Genomic DNA, 17,600 nt, shown 5'->3' on the forward strand with positions numbered 1-17,600 from the left:
CTGTCGAGGACGACGTCACGAGCAGCAGTGATGTGACGTGTTTTTAAGTCCTGTACCTCACACCTCTTACCTTGTTAGTCCCTGTCGCTGTTTCTGCCTGTTTGTTTTCCTAATGGGTCATGTGACCGTGTTACAGGGCGATGAGAGGGACACGGCTCCCACTCCGGCCCGCTGCAAGTGTTGATTTCACGGCCTATTAATCCGGTGATTGTGGCTCTGCTGTGTGCGACAGATTCTACATCAGTTCCACCTGTGAGTGCAGAGCAGGGACACACACACACACACACACACACACACACACACACACACACACATCATGGAGTCACTTAGAAAAACACACGGAGGAGTGTGTGAAAGAAAAGAGGTTTAAATAATTAGAGATGTCTTCAGGTCAGATGGTAAAAACAACATAAAACCAGCTTACCTTCACTGTTTGTGCTTCCTGAGGTTAGTCACATGACATGTGGCGTAAATCCTGATTTGCTGTTCAGGTTATAAATGTACCAATCATTTATTGCAAGTAAACTGACCAAGAACAAACCTTAAAGGTGCTGTGAGGAACATCCACTTGGCGTTGACTGCAGTGACACCTGTAGCTGGGAGCGGTAGTTTTTTTTATTTATTTATTTATTTTTTCAGAATAAACTCAATTTCCCATGAGCACTATCACCCACTATCCCAGAAAGCAAGGCAAGTTTATTTATGTCGTACATTAAGGGGATTCAAAGTGCTTTACACACAAAATGCAGACAAAAAAGAAAGAAAAGAAACCTGACACTTGCAGATCTTCTTTTTAAAACTCTTCCCAGGATTCAAAGCGACGAGGTAATGAACTTATTTGCAGTTGCATAGCGCTACTGTTTTTGACGTGACAACAAGAAAACTTTGTAAACTCAGTCTGTCGTGTAGTTTAGTGCCCAGAAGGGGCAGGTTCCAGCTCACGTGTCCTTCATTGCTACAAAATAAATTAAAAAAAGTTCCTTTCTTCAGGAAAATCAACACTTCTTGCTTCTCACTGCAAAACTTTGCCGGCTGGTGTTTGGGAAGTTAAGATCTACGTGATGTGGATTCAGGTTCTCCCCCCTGGAAAATCAGACAAACTGAGAGATAACTTTTAAAAATAACCAATGATCTGTTTTTAAATCCTGTATAATGAGCAAGCAAGTTTATATAAGTGAGACTATTTCCGGATCTCTAATATTCCTGTTGATATCTTTAATATTAGCATTAGCTGAAGTCACTGAAAGCTAAAGGAACTTTCATCACTTGTATGCCAAACATTTCTTTCCTTCCTTGTTGACAACTTGCAATTTTTACAATTTTTAAATTTATTTTTAAAATGTTTTTTATTTTATATTTATATAATATTGAGTCATTGTTAATTATTATTATTATTATTATTATTATTATTATTATTATTATTATTATTATTATTATTATTATTATTATTGTTATTATTATTTTATTATTTTATTTTTTTTGACATTTTTTTTTATTTATTTGTGTATTTATATGGTAATTGTGATGCGTAAGAGTGAGGTGAATGGTAATCCTGTAAATTATTTTTTTCCAATGGAGGCCAAAATTCTTTCCTTTTTTTTTTTCTTTTTTTTGCTGTTTCTTGTTACTTTGGTTTTACTGCATTTGTATTTTTCCAACGTTAATAAAAAAGTTAGTAAAGTAGTTAGTAAAAAATCTGAGATCTGATCTGTGAAAACCTTGAGGGATGGAGGGGCTTGTTACATGTTTCAAAAACAAATCAAAGCAATAAGAGACAGAAAAATAAGGATACCTTAACATTAAAGAGACGAGAGGACAAGAAGAAGACCACAAAGTGACTTCTCAAGAAGTGGAGATCCAGCTCGTCCAGGCTGACACATTCAAACAGGTCTGGGAGCTGCTCATGTGGGTTTTAAAGTCTCCATCAGTTTCCCTCCCCTCTCTGAACACCAGATGGCAGCATCACATCATCTCAGCGCCTGTTTGCCTCCAGTCTTCTGCTGACTCTGTTTTAAACATATTCCTCTGCTTCTTTTGTGCTCCGCCAACAAGCTTAAGCATTGCATAAGCTGAACAATTCAGCGAATATTTTTGTCTAACAAAGGAGGAGTGAGTCACTTCGCTCCTTCAAAGGAACGCTGAGGAAACGGTGAGAAAATGACAAAAAGAAGGAGAGGAAGAGAAAAGACAAAGAGCTCTCTGTGGCCTGCCTTTGATCAACGCTGTAATTTAATTACCTGAAAACCAGAGAGGGCTTTTATTTTGGTGTTTCTCTCTCCGGGATTCAGGAGGAGTTTCTGGAGAGAAGAAGAAAAGTTTGCTCCTGGGAAACGACACCTGCTATTTCTACCAGGTGTTGGACGGTATGGTCACATAGTTCTGTTTAATAATCTGCTTTTTCCTGCTGTACAGCATTAAAACTTCACCTGAACTCGCATTCATTTCTCCTTTTCATGACCAACTTCCAGCCCAGACGCTCTGAATGAATCAAAGTGAATTATGTCAAGGCTGTGGGCCTGTTTTCTATGTATGACTTGATTGCAGCATACTTTCCTCAAATACAACACGTGTTTCTCTCCAGAGCGACCTTGTGTAAGAAGTGGAGTCAGGTGTGAAAAGAAACATTCGCCGTGTGTAGTCATTGTTCCGGCCTTGATGTTGTTTTGACGAGGAAAAAACGCCGTCTGGCGTGACTCTCTGCTCCTGAGTTAGATTATCCTGCTGGAGTGACTGCTTCTGACACGTTAATGTACACAGTACAGCAAACTGCTCTGACCTTTGACCCCTCTGAAGTAGCTCCATCTCCCTCCCTGCAGCAGTTAATCTTCCTCGGCTGGAATCAGACACTCGTCTTCCTCTTCCCGTCTGGCTCCGCTCAGGAAGGAAGCCTCCACGTTTCCGTCGGGAATGTGACGGATTGAAGACCGGTGCGTGCTGGATGTGTGTGTTCTCAGCTCCTGCGGCACGTCTCTGTCTCCTTCTCCTTTTTGGGAGGCGTGAATAATAGACTAGCTGTGAGATTTGGAGCTTTAAAAGTCTCTTCAAAGAAATTCACAGAGTGGTAACAAATAGCCTGCTGATAAACTGCATAATGCATTAATCTGCTGCGTTTTACCTGCATGCTAAGAGCTGCATAATACCACCTGAATTACTCTCCACACACACCTCCATTGTTGGGCTGTTTCATTGAGCCTGACTCTTTTTTTCTTCTTCTTCTTCTGCAAACAATGCCTCTGTGTTTGGTCTATTGATCCAGTATCACTGCTGTCCTCTCTCTATAAATAGTCTCGTATTGATTGTTGGGTTTATTCATGTGTGATTCACAGCAGCTCACGGGCTTCATGACGGCTGCTTTTGAGGTTTTTCTGCTCCACGACGCCAGGTTAGCTCCACACGTGAGGGTTATAATAAAACACGAGGAAACAGAAATATTTAGATTAGATAGATTCTTTAAAGATGGTTTTAGTTTCTCTTTGCTGGGACATTTGACTTCTCAACAATGTCTCGTTATTGTTAAAATAAACCGTGATTAAAATTTAGTCTACAAAATTGTTTAAATCAAAGGTGACTTGTGAGGAAATGGTGTCAGTAATCAGTGAAGTTGAATAGAAAGATTAACTTGAAATAGCTTTCAATTATTCCCGTTGCTTTGATCTTAGAGTTCAGATTTTCTGCTCTGATCCTAAAATTCTGACCTTGATGTTGAAATTCCTGCTTCAGTCTTGATTTTGACCCTTAGCCCAGAAGTCTCACTTTGATCTCTTAATACCTGCTTTGATCTCAAAACTCTGGCTCTTGAAAATCATGAGTCCAATCTCTAAATTCTGACTTTAACCCCAGAATTTGTGCTAAGATCTTTGAATTCTGACCTTAATCTCGGAATTCTGACCTTTATCTTGGAATTCTGACTTTGATCTTTGAATTCTGACTTTGATCTTGGAATTCTGACTTTGATCTTTGAATTATGACCTTTATACTTGGAATTCTAACCTTGATCTTGGACTTCTGACTTAAATCTTCGAATTCTGAACTTTATCCTGGAATTCTTGATTTGAACTTTGAATATTAACCCCTATCTTTGAATTTTTACCATGATCTTGGAATTTTGACCTCGATCTTAGAATTCGAACCTTGATCTTGGAATTCTTGATTTGAACTTTGAATTCTGACCTTGATCTTTGAATTTCAACCATGATCTCGAAATTTTGACCTTAATCTTGGAATTTTGACCTTGATCTTTGAGTTCTGACTCTGATCTTTGAATTTTGACCTTGATCTTTGAATTCTAACCTTGATCTTGACATTTCCCCCTTGATCTTCGAATTTAGGGTTTCCAGAATTCTGACTTTGAGCTTGAAATTGTCACTCTAATTGCAGGATTCTCACTTTTACCTCGTTTTTTTTTTCCTTTTTTATTTTAGAATTCTTACTTTGATCCTAGAAACTCTTGACTCAGAAGTCTGACTTTGTAACCAATAATCTGACTCTGATCCTGTTAGCCTGGCTTTGATAAATCCCTGTTTTGATCTCAGAATTTAGGACCCAAAGAATCCTGGATTGGATCTTGGAAACGTGACTTTAATCCCAGAAGTCTACCTTGGATTTCTTCATTGCTGCTTATCATATTAAGAACTCAATGCTTAACTTTTTCACTGAAAGTTTAATTTCTAAGAACTCTTCAATGGTGGCCCCAGTGCTCTTCATCCTGAGGAAGAATAAAGATTTGCTGAATCCTTCAAATCCCTGGACCTTAAATGTTCCACCTAAAGGAACAAAGTGCTGCCGTTGGTGAACTGGGCCTTCAAACGCCCACGTTTGTTGAATTAGTCTGGACCTCACCTTGACTTCTGGAGGCTCCTGTACGTCAGCGGACGATGTCGTCTTCTTCAAACACTCTTCTTCTCCAGAATCTCTCAGAGCTACACCATGTGTGTGTGAACAAGCATCAATTCAATTTTTGCGAGCACACAGACCTTCCCCTCCTGGCTGCTTTCACATTTTTTAAAAGTGAATCAACAAAAGGGGAATAAAAGCAAAACCTAAAGAGAAAAACATGGAGGAAAAATAAAACCCTGATCTGCTGACCTGCTCTTGAATTACAGGCCACACACGGACAATAATGGAGCTTTAATATTATCTATCTATGGGCAGGATCCACACTGAGGGCACTTTATTGTATGCCTTGCCTGAACCTGTACAATCAATATTTAATAACAGACTTGGTGGACTGGTGCGGTGATGAAAGGGAGAGGTGCCTTAATGTGCCCAAAGTACATAACGCACACAGGAGTGGATATTTGGACTTGGAGGTTATAAAAACCTCAGATTTAAAGCTTTACCGAAGGCAGCGTTTGGGATCTGCAGATTTATGTCATTAATAATGAAAATCTATTTTTATTTCTTCAAAAACCAAACCAGACCTTCAGCACCTGGAAGACGTCAAACCCGCTCTGATTCTGTGAATGACAGGTGATAACTTTGAACTTTGACTTCTCTTTCCTCTCTACTGGGGATGCAGTTGTGACGGTGAGACAGTTTACGGGAGTGGATCGGACACAAAGTGGACATACAGTGGACACGCCTCGCCCAGGACAGCGGACAGCACAGGAAAGAGGACGGCGGGGTCGTTTCCCCGCTAGGAGAATACGTGCATGGGCCAAAATTAGAGTTCTTGATTTCTTCACAGGCCAATTTCAGGGTGAATCAGGCTTTAAGCTCAACAAATTTCTCAATTTTCTAAGTAAAACGTAAGAAAATGATGTCAAATTTATTTTACCGAGTAAAAAAAAAAGTAAAAAGTTACTCTGAATTAAACAAAACGAAAAGAAAATGCTTTAAGTTCTTCAACATTTTGAGAAATAAACTCAGTTGCATTCTTCTGGAGAGTTAAAAAGAAAAGCTACTGCTATCAGCTAATTAGCTAAAGCCACAGCTAGTCTGGCTCCATTCAAAATAACACAATTCTGCCGCTAACACCAGTTGAGCTAACTGTAGCCTTTCTAAATCTAGCTTGTTTGCTTCTTGATTTTAGCTAGCTTGCTAACTGTAACTTCTGTACAGGAAAAATAGACAAAACTTGGAGATATACAAGGCTAACCTGGGCTAGCTTGCTCCCATTGCTTGTGCACTTTTTCCAAATGCTAACCTGCTTCTTTAAGCTAAGAAAAGTTAGAATCAAGTGTTTTAAAACTTAACAGCTGATACGCTTCAGTCATTTGGAGTAAAGTGATTGAGGCTAATTTTTGGACTAAGTGGTTAGCAAGCTTGCTAGCTAACACAGCTAAAACAACCCTAGCTTGTAGAGCTAATATGATCATTCTTCTTCTAGCGAGCTTACAAGCTGTAACTAGTTAGCTAGCATCAAATTGGCTGCTAAAATAACCAGCTATTAGCATCTTGCCCAAATCATAGCTACGTATAGCTACAAAGAGCAAGCTAGCAAGGTTAGCTGGTTGTTTTTTTGGACAGATTTTGTTTTAAAGAATGCAAACTGAGGTATTTCCCAAAGCGTTTGTTAAAAATTTCTCTTAGCGCCGCTTAACCCCTTCATCCCTTTAGCTCGTCATGATCGAATTTCAGTTTTCGTCGCTCGAAGGAAGCAGGAATCCTCGTAGGTTGGACTTTTTACGTAACTGTCACGCATCAACTTGGGCTACACAGTAATATACATACAAACACTCTGATGTATATTTACTATGTGTGGTGAGAACGACAGCATAGTGAGTTGTCACTGAGGATGGAGTCAACTTTACTATGTGGTAAAAAAAACAAAACAGGTGAACACGAGGGGGAAAGATAGAATGAGGAAGACTATGAAAGAGAGGAAGAAAGAGGAAGAGGATGGCAGGGAGAGGTTGAGAAACAGTACAACATCAGACAGCCACTGGAACATAACAACACAGAGAGAGACAAGTATTAGGAAAAATGGTTTAATATAGGAGACAGAAGCAAAAAACTGCATCACACAAGAACATACGTTTACAAAAATAATTCTGACTGCTTCAGCTACACAGTTAGTTCACAGAGAAGGACAGAGAAACCGGAAAATCTAAACAGCTAAAAGCAAAAAACTCTAATTAGTTGATCTCTTTATTAAACTAATACATTAATCCACTGAAGGTGACTAAATATTTCTATTCCTTCTTTTTCTATAATTGTCTTATCGTGTAGACGGCACAATACAGAAGTCAAATGAAACTTACCGCTGTTGTATAGACAAACTGGCTAAGAACTACTCAAAAAGGAAAAATGAAAGATCTGACGCTCACCTACCCTCTGCTTTTTGGAAAAAGAACTCAAAACAAAGAACGAAAGAAAGGTCGAAAGAAAGAACAACACTCAAGTGAGGAAAAAGAAGTGAAAGAAATAAAGCCAAAGATCTTCTAGAAAATCTTATATCAAAAGCCAACTTTCTGGATGCCAGCTAGAAATCATACTCGGGGACCAGTCAGGGTCAGGCCACACCACCAGGCCAGACAGCTTTTTTTCTAAGATTTTTTGTTGTATCCTTTAATCTCCAGTATAAAAAATTCCACTGGTACAAAATGCATAAGTACAATCAGTTGTAGAAATAGGAAAGCCTGCATTTTTTGTACTTTTTAAATCCCATCCAGTGACAGATTTCCAAGTGTTGTCAAACAAACATACATCACGCTTACAGGATCCACTGAAATGCATTGACTTTGGCTTCTCTCAAGACAATAAACTACTGAAAACCTTTTTGAGAATAAAAGAAACCAAACAACAGTAAAAGAAATCAATTTGAATAATTTCTACAGACAACAAGCTCTTTTTTTACGGCACGGAAAGAGAACACACAAAACATTTTTCCTCAAAAAACTTTGACATAAGCCATAATGCAAAGAAACGACAAGTTCATTTTTTTTTTCCTTTCAGATTTCTTTGTTTGATAAATAGCACTTAAGATAATTAAGAAAGAAGGAGAACAGAGAAGTGAACAGTGACGAGATAGAAAGATTACAACGAGCATCGGCCGTGACAGCCCCTGAGGTGAGCCGCGCGACGCAAACCCGGTTTCTACGGCCCTCTTGTGCTTTAACATTAAAAACGACGACAAGATGCTTCGCGCTCCGCTGTGCAACATCGGGCTGCGTGCAGCTCGCTGACATTTGGCAATTTACAACAACGTTTTGGGACAGTTGATAAGTCTTTGTTTACACTGACAGCCGTCTAAGGTTACGTGCTTGGTAACGTTCTCCATCCCAACGCGGTGAACGCAGCAGACCGGTCGGTGGCTTCAAAATATGACGATCAAGGTCAGATCGCTAGCATCCGCGTTAGATGTACTATATATCCATTTAGCAACATCCTGTTTGACTTTCAACACATTAGCATCTCCAGTTTGACTCAAAGACAACCATCTTTATGAGTAATTCACATTATTGTCCTTTACCTGATTGGGTTTTAAGTGTTTTTAGTTACATTAGTTCCACTGGTTGGTGTTTTATAGTCACGTTTTGAACGCTAACTTGTGCAACATTCATGACTGCTGCTTATTTTTTAATGCACATTTGATGTAAAGTTTGTTTTTTCACAATAAATAAGAAACAACCACAACTGCAGTTTGTACATATCCAACGATGTTAGCTACGTAGCTGCTGTTTAAACTGTCGTAATGTGTTGCTAACGTCATCGCTATTCCCACATTTCTCTATTGCTGCTTCCAGGCAACCTGTAACTCCGGTTTTTCCCACCTGTAAGTCGTGAAAGTGCACGAGAACGGCAGTCAAACTTGACACTCTAAAGTTATTTATCTGCTAATGTTAACGTAGCATTGGCAGCCTCTCTGGCGTTAGCTAGTTTTCTGTGGATCATACAATATAACAAATACGATAAAATATAAAGTTTAAGCTTCTGTTACCTTATACGTCCTTTCTTAGGGCGGGGTACTGCTAAGAACCTCACGATTCGATTCAATTTGATATCGATTCGATTTGATTTCATATCGATTTGACATCAATTCAATTTTGATTCTTTAGGTTGTGATTCAATTCGATATTGATTTAGATTCTTCGATTACCGATTTTCATGCCCCAAGTGAACATTTTAGGTGTGCCACCTCATGTTTTGGAGCAATAAAAGAACCCAATCGTCAGACTCTAAAGCCAAAGGATCTGACTTTATCCTGCTGCTGCTTACGCTGCCATTTAACTCACCACACAACTCAAATAACACGCATAGCCCCCCTCATTTGCCAGGAGATGAATCGATTCAGAGGATTTGCTGAATTGATGTTGAATTGGGCAAGAAAATATTACGATCCATCGATTTATTAATATTTTTACCCACCCCTATCGTTTCTACTCATCCGTGTTACTCAAACAAGCAAGTTGCAGACTCATTTGGTGATTAAAACAATTAAGAAATACGCTAATAGTGTCGGCCATATTGGTTTGTTTACATAGCCTACCAAAATTCCTTGTGCTCAAACCAAAGTCGTTATTTGTCTGAAACGCTTTCAGGTCGAAAGTCAGAGATTTCAACTGGTAAATCTCCAATTACGGGTGGCATATGATGCGTACCTACAGTTCGGAAGTGTCTGCTTTATTTACATAAGTGTAGTTCGTCTTTTTCTTACTGTAGCTTGTAAATCGGCAGTTTGTAGCTGTCACAAATTAAAGGTTATGGACTTGTAGTTGCTACTTTTCTTGCTATGTCATGACAGTACAGTTTCAAGGTGTCAAACATCGTATGCTAGCTTAGTCGGGACAAAACTAGCTTTCGAATTGTATGCTAGTCATACCCAACCTTCTTTGTACCACGGACCGTTTTAATGTCAGACGATATTTTCTTGGACCGGCTCTTTTACCCTGCTTAAAGAAACTTTCCAAAGATGTTTGTTTTTTGTCCATTTTGCTGGCTTGGGGGGTTTGGCAAGAACCCGGTCATTTTTCAGAATAAAACATCGTTCAGAATCAGACAATAAATCAAACTGAAATAATGTAAGTTGAGTATTTTTTATGTGGGGTTGGGGACCACTGCCGTTGGCGACCGTGCTGCTATGATCGTCTTTGAGTGATTAACCTTGCTCGTCAGGAATCAAGTCCTGTTTCTGCTTCTTCCTCCTTCCTGTCACGTTCTCCGATGAAACGGTTAGCGTACAGACGTTACCCGACCTTTAGCGTCATACCTCAGTGAATTCGCCACCGACCAGGACCCTGCGCTCACCGAGCTGGGACGAGGAACCGTCTGTGCTTGGTGACGACTTGGACAGCACAGTACGATGAAACGTTCTCGCGTGACGATGAGATTGTGCGGGGGATGAGCGAGGATGTGAAACACACAATCGCAGTCTCAGCGACTTGAACACGACACACACGCTGGTCAGGAAACTGGTCCGTGAACACTGATTGGAGCTGGGACTCCTCGGGTCCAGCTTTCTTACAGGTAGTTATGGCTGTTTGTGGCACTGCTCATGTGTATACTGCATTTGATTAAAAAGAAGTCTGCTGGCCTCCCTCCATGAGATCTGTTTGTGAAGTTTGGCGTTGGGTTTGGTCTTTGAGAGGATAATGAAAGCTGTATTGCCTTCATCTCGGCTGCGGCTGTTGTTCTGCCTGTGTGGACCTGCGGACGTGACCCTTCCTCTGCAGCCAACGAGCGCTTTATTTCCCCTGTCGCTATTCCAATAAGACGCTCCTGCACATAGCCCTGTTTCTAATAACCCAGGTTAGCCTGGGAGACAACAAGCAGAGAGAGGAGCCTTGTTTTCCTCCTTCCTTCCTTCCGTCTCCGTCCCTCTCTGCTCTGGACAAAATGGCGAAGAGCGAAACCCAGACGTTGACGAATGGGAGGTTGACTGTACACGGTTGGCACACATCACCGACTGACTGACTGACTGACTGACTGACTGACGACATCGTCTACTCTGAAAATACTGGAAGGACGCTCCCTGTTTAAGGCGACTGGTGAGCTTCTGTAGAAAATAATGCTGCCTCTTTTTTCGTTAGTTTTTTGCAGAGCGTAAACTAGGCTTTCAGGGAGGGGGTGGGGGCAGTTGAATAGACTGACAACACTGTGCCATGTAAACGGCTCGACTATGAGAATGTCATCCACACACTTTGGCATCTAAACGTGGTTTTGGCCCATTGCACAGATAAGACTCACACATGGAGGTCTTACAACCGCTGAGGGAAATCAAAAACCAAACGAGTCAGACTCGCTCTGGGACCGTCCCGCCTCTCTCGGCGTCTCCTCCACTATCTCATGTGCTTTTCTTTTTTTTTTTTTCCTCAAAAGATGGAGGCGTATTCGCATGAATGAGCGAGTCTTGCCCTGTGCTTACATCATGAAAGAAAAAGCTCGTCTGAGGTGATACACAAAAAGTAATGATCCTCTCGCCTGTCTGAGACAAACGGCGCCGGCTACGACTCGGAGTAAAAAATAAAAAAAAGAAGGATTGTGGAGAAATAAGGCTTCGCGTTTGACTCTCACCTCAATTTTTCGTTGCGACAGCGTGCGAGGAAAACAATCAGAAGAAAAGACGCTGAAGCCTGATGCTTGTGTTTGTCTGCGTGTGCGAACAGAGAGGAGAGGAGTGCAAAGATTCGTGGTAAGGCTTTGATGAGTAAACGGCTGTACAATGGCTAAAAATATCTGCGTCTTAAAGTGTGTGTGTGTGTGTGTGTGTGTGTGTGTGTGTGTGTGTGTGCACGCCGGGCGGGCGGGCTGCAGCCGTTTGCTGCGCGGGCGCTTCACGCTCAGGGGCTCTCACGCTCAACAAGAAAGTAAAAACTGTGAGGTCTGCACGAGAATGTGTGTGTGTGTGTCCGTGTGTGCGTGTATATAGATATATATATATGACACATGGGCACTTTTTTTTCCTTTTCTTTTTTTACATCTTTACAAAGAAAAAAGCAAACATGACATTTTTTTTTCTCAGGCAACAAGACCACAGAATAGCAAGTTAACAAACTCTTTTTTAAATCTATATTTTAAATATGAGGGATCCATACAAAACACTTATAATAAAATACCCATGTTATCAAATAATTTCACAAGAAATACACTGACGCGCTAGGCAGGAAGTACCTTCAGAATTTGGCACTAAACTCCACTGATCTTGTCTTTTTTTTCGTTATAAGACATTTTGCTGAACAACAAAACACACCTAAATATTGTTTCCCACGAGAGAAATAAAATAATAATGACATTGATGCTTCACAAGCTGACATTATATATATATAGATATATTTATATTTATATATATTTTTAGGAATTTTATATAGCTAATTAACCAACAAGAAATTTAGCAAATAGGGACTCCTTAAAAAAAGAGAAATAAATGAAAAAAACAACAAAGTATTATAGTAATATGAAAGGCTTTGTCTATTGTTCAAGTAAACTGATTTTTTAGTCTTCTCTTGAAAAACATGAGAACATTTAAGACCGTTAGACTTGTGATGAAACCACAACTAAACTCACGAGAAGCACCGACGTTAACGCAGGTTACAGGTATTCTTAGTACGTTTTTTTTTTTCCTCTATACATTTAAACAGTAGAAAATATAGGTCATTTCATCATGTGCATTTAAACCACGGATTGTCTATCTGTGAGTCAGTTCAGCAAAAGGTGACACAAGTAGGTAGCATTTCTCCCACCCAAACAGGGCAAATGTCTTTTTTATTTTTACCTTTAAACTACTCTAGAAAAAAGTGGTTCTATATATAGACTTTGAATGAGAAACAGAGCCACTTAAAATGGCCTTATCAAAAAACTTTACACTGCCTGAAAAATGTAAAAACCATTGGAGAGCTCTGAGAGAGAGTCTAATATTGATCAGACAGTTTTTTACTCAAAACTGTTTGGAAGTAGTCTTATTTCTCAGAGAAACTGGCGCCGACTGCTTCTGGACCGCGCACGCTTTCTGAATGTGTGTGTGTGTAAGTGTGTGTACATGTGTGTGTAAGCGTGTGTGTGTGTGTGGTTTGTTTCTCGTCGGCGCCAGAAGCAAGATGACGCGCCAATTCCTGTGGTGAACTTTCAAGTTTACTTTAAATGAAGAAGAAAAAAAAAACTGACAGAAAGAAGAAGAAGAAAAAAAAATGCAAGAAAACATACTGAATGGAAATCACTTTGCCACAGGTTGTTTTTTTTTTTCCTCCAAAAAGGAAACACGTGTTCTTCCATAAAAATCTCAGTCTTTTTTGTTTTTCATATGAATGCAGCTTTTTATCTTTTTCACATTGATTCATTTCCTCTCACCCACCCCCTCCCCTTGGTTTCATATATCGCCTCCCAGAAAAAAAAACCCTCCCAGATCCAAATGAGGTCACATGCAAAAAAACAAAAATCAAACAAAAACACAAAAGGAAAAAAAAACAAAAACACAAAAAAGCAAAAAAATCCAAAAAAGTTGAAAAGGTCAGTAGGCAGCGGAGGAGGAGGAGGAGGAGGAGGAGGAGGAGGAGAGCCAGGTTATGATCAGGTGAGCTCGGAAAAGACATCAGAAAAAACAATGACGGGGACGATGACACTTTTTGGTGAGTTTTTTTTTTTCTGAACTTTTTGTTTGTTTGTTTTTTGAGAAGGGGGGGAGGAGGGGGGGACGCCACGGAGACATGCTAGGCAAACGATGAGCTAACAGGCATGGAGATGAAGTTGCTCTAAAAGGGGGAAAGAAAAAACAGGGGAGAGGAGAGAGTTACACACAGAGAGCCAGAGAGCACCACACCACTACAGCATTTTTTTTCCTTTTTTTCGTGTCAAAAATCAGGAGAAACAACAACAAACAACAACAACAACAAACAACAACAATGCAGAACAGCAACACCACTCACTGATTTCATCGGCTAATGATTAGCTTTGATTCTTCTTCTTCTTTTCTTTAAATAGTTTCATGTTATAGGTCTACAGTCACAGGAAACGACAAACACATTCACTCACTCATCGCTCACTCATTCACAGAAAACACTCAAAGCTTTATCCATCAGATCCCAGATGGATGAGACGATCATTTTTCAAGGGAAGGTTTGAAAATTTCTCTTTTTTTGAAAATCTTTTGAGGGTGTCGGGGAGGAGCTACGGACAACAAAAAACGGAAACACTCAAAACGAAAAGGTTAAAAAAAAAAAAGTCCCACTACAGATGGAAAGAGGGAGAAAGGGCTCTAATTTCGTGGCGCAGCGCAAGGGGGCGCAAGCCTGGCGCACCCTGCGCAGTGTTAATTTTGACAATTTGGTAGACCGTCTGTGCAGAGATGGGTGTGACGGCGCGCCAGGGGGAGGTGTCAGCAGATTCATGTTGACGCAGTGACAATTTTGTGCCAAAAACAGCGCAGAAAGTGCGCTGAAAGCTCGCCAGCTCCAACCTGGTCATCTGATGTCAGATTAAAGCCGTTTGTCATAATGGAAAGTTAACCTGACGGCAGCTGGAAGTTTGATGCACATCTTAGCCTTAACTTCTGATACTGAGTATATATCTGGCTTCTCTCATTTAATTTAATTCAAAGAAAAGAGGGAGAGAAAAGACGAAGAAAAAAGAGACAAAATAAATGTATGTCACTCAGGATTTACCTGTGATTTCCCATATTTCTCTGTTTTAGTCTTTATTTTTAACCTGATCTAAAAAGATGGAGTACATTGTTGTAAGGAGGATGAGGTGAAGACACCAGGAGAGTATACAGTATATCACCAAAGGTTCTGCAATTTGGCGATGACAAACCAGGAGTGCAGGTGGATCAAAAGTATTCTGAATGGATAAGCCAGCTGTGTAACTGTCTCTTCATTTTGTTCTCCTATTAATGACAAAGGAACAGATTAAATCTGTCCCGGGAGCTGGCCCAAACGGTGACGCGCTTTGATGTGCAGGGACAGCGGCTCTGACTGTCTCCGCTACCGGGTCTTTCCAGCACACTTTCCGCGGTGCTGGGGATCACTCAGACCAATCAGACGCTGCGCCTCGGCTGTAGCGCATTTAAAGGCGAGGAGAGGCGCTCATTTGATTGGTGAAAACAGCGCCCGGCTGTGTTAAACCCACTCACGGCTTTTCTCCTCCCTCTCTGCCTCTTGCGCGGAGGAAGGTGCGCCTGGGCTTGCGCCTTGTCTACGAAATTAGAGCCCAAAGAGGTAAAAAGAGCGATGGATGAACAGCACAGAGTGATGTGTGTGTGTGTGTGTGTGTGAGTGAGTGAGTGTGTGTGCGTGTGTGTGTGGATGACACAGGCGGAGGAGGAGGAGGAGGAGGAGGGGGCGTGGTTTGAATGGCGGCGGAGGTGTGTGGTGATTGTGGTTTCTGCACTGAAAAAACATGAAAAAACACCGGAGAACCCAATTTCCACGAGACTTCTCCACAAAGGGTCTACTTTAATGATGCTGTATACTTTATAGGAGTCCAATAACTTAACAATAGGCAATAAATAAAATCCTTTTTTTATCTGAGGCAGTAAAAATGTATAAAAATAGAACTGCTTTTTTACAAATAAAATTTACAGGCCTGTGGCTCTCTGTACTTTGAATTATTTTTTAAAATCTTTCAACAAACATCAAGTATTTTCAGTTACCACCTAAACCCATAAACTCTTTTATTTATTAGTAGCATTATTATTATAGCCTTCATCAAATTCTGGATGTGGTTTTGAAAAATGCTCTACATGCTGTAAATCCCTTTCACGTCAAAGACCAATGTGATCTGACCCAGAAAAGTAGTCATTTTCTTTCTGAGAAATAAAAAAATCTTTTTTATATTTCACATAAATAATAAGACGTAGCTGGAGTGTGTGTGTGTGTGTGTGTGTGTGTGTGTTTGTGTGTTTTTTTCACTTGCAGTGGTGGACTGGAGCTGATCGGCAGGCTGACTGTGCCGCGGTCTGTAATGTAAAGAGGCCACTAACGTTTTGCAGCCTTTGCTCCCGGGTTGCCAGCAGGCATAGAGGGGGTTTGGAGAAGCAGCGGCGGCCTGCAACCAACACCGCGGAGGTCAAAGGTCAAATGTGCATATCTGCATGCGTGTCAAAAACAAAGAGAAGAAAAAGAACCTTCCGCCAGGCCTCAGGTTCACGACGAGAGAGGAAAACGGAAAAGAAATCTTATGGCTCCTTTGTCTTTACCTCGGTTCTGACTGTAACTAGTCCTCGAAAAGGAATAAATAATCCAAGAGAAAAAATAACTTCTCAAACAAACTTCTGTAAAAAAGCTACCCAAGATAGCTACGTCCTTCCATCCAAAAAAGAATTGCACAAAGTAATGGCGGTAATGGAAGCGTTCATGTAAAAGCAAGTCAAAGAAAAACTGCAATAAATAATAAAGCTTCAAAGCTCAAATCAAAATATCAAAAAGAAAAGCAAGAAAACCAAACAAGGCGTGTGTGTGTGTGTGTCTCCCTCAGGGTGGTTGTAGGTCGTCTCCCCCTCCCTCCCACATCCCTCCCCACCCTCCCATCAGCCCCCCCGCCCCGCCCTCCCCCCCGAGTTCCTGTGTAGAGAGGTCGTGGCTCGGTTTGCTTTTTTTTTTCTTTCTTTTTTCTTGGTGGGGGGAGGGGACTTACCCTAGCAGTGCTAACATGGGGAGCAGATAGACCCTAGTGCTAAGATCAGTACGGTTTGCTGTCGTTCTTGGAGCGCTTCAGCTGCACCTTCAGCCGCTTCATGCCGATCTGGAAGCCATTCATGGCCTGGATGGCTGCCTGTGCCGACACGGGATTGTCATAGCTGACGAAGCCTGTGGGGACGAGGAAGAGGAGGAGAACACACAGGGACGGTGCATTAAAATCTGCAACAAAGCTTCACAGACATTAAACTATGAGTTCGTTCAACAAACAATGTCCAACACTAAGGTTCATGAAACACGAGGATTAAGCCATATAATCTCTCTCAGAGCTACTTCACCATAAACCACCAATCTAAAGTCAAACTGTCATAAACACACATTTTACCATTTTTAAAGTTTATGTTTGTTTTTAACTGTTTTTACAGTGGTGGTAAATTTTCTGACACCTCCTGCTTAAAACCCAAAAAGTCAGAAGGATTGTGAGGCCCCGCTTTCACAGTCCGTATTCATACTGAAAATCAAAATCAAGCGAGTTTTTGCCCTTCAGCTCCAGGGTCTGCAACCCTTACTTTGATAGGAGCCATTTTTCCTCAGCTCATCTGGATTAAAGTCATTCAAGAGCCACAAAATCTACTTTATCTTCACAATTTTAAGTATATATATATATATATATATATATATATATATATATATATATATATATATATATATATATATATATATATATATATATATATATATATATATATATATATGTGTGTGTATGTGTGTGTGTGTGTGTGTGTGTGTGTATAAAAATAAAATAATAAAAATATTGATTGTATAAATATAAACAAAAATATGATTTTATAATAATTTTTATTTATTTTTTATAATAATAAATAAATAAAATAAAACAAATAAAATAAAATAAATATTGAGTAAATAAACATAAACAAAAATATAATTTAATAATGATTTTTATTTTGGAAAATAAAAAATGAATAAATGAATAAAATAAAAAAATACTGAGTGTAAAAAATTATATGCATATTTAAAATCTAGTAAATAATTATTAAGAAGAGGAGTTTTTTAAATTCTTGAAATTTTACATGT

General features: G+C 40.1%; 1 protein-coding gene across 25 annotated transcripts in view; it reads right to left on the reverse strand.

Moving 5' to 3' along the window:
• Positions 1 to 13,524: 13,524 nt before the first annotated feature.
• The window catches only part of celf2 (cugbp, Elav-like family member 2), a 293,462-nt gene continuing 289,386 nt past the window's right edge, over positions 13,525 to 17,600 (reverse strand). For 24 of the 25 annotated variants that reach the window (XM_074698157.1, XM_074698155.1, XM_074698159.1 and 21 more), the window contains one exon: positions 13,525 to 16,676. In XM_074698157.1, the coding sequence (XP_074554258.1) occupies positions 16,549 to 16,676 (128 nt within the window). In that variant the 3' untranslated portion in view covers positions 13,525 to 16,548. The remainder of the gene's footprint in view (positions 16,677 to 17,600) is intronic. The other variant, XM_074698156.1, reaches the window with a different exon arrangement.

The sequence above is a fragment of the Halichoeres trimaculatus genome, unplaced genomic scaffold, assembly GCF_033239565.1.
Source record: "Halichoeres trimaculatus isolate MK-OKI-2021-1 unplaced genomic scaffold, fHalTri1.1 fHalTri1_scaffold_21, whole genome shotgun sequence".
Lineage (NCBI taxonomy): Eukaryota > Metazoa > Chordata > Actinopteri > Labriformes > Labridae > Halichoeres > Halichoeres trimaculatus.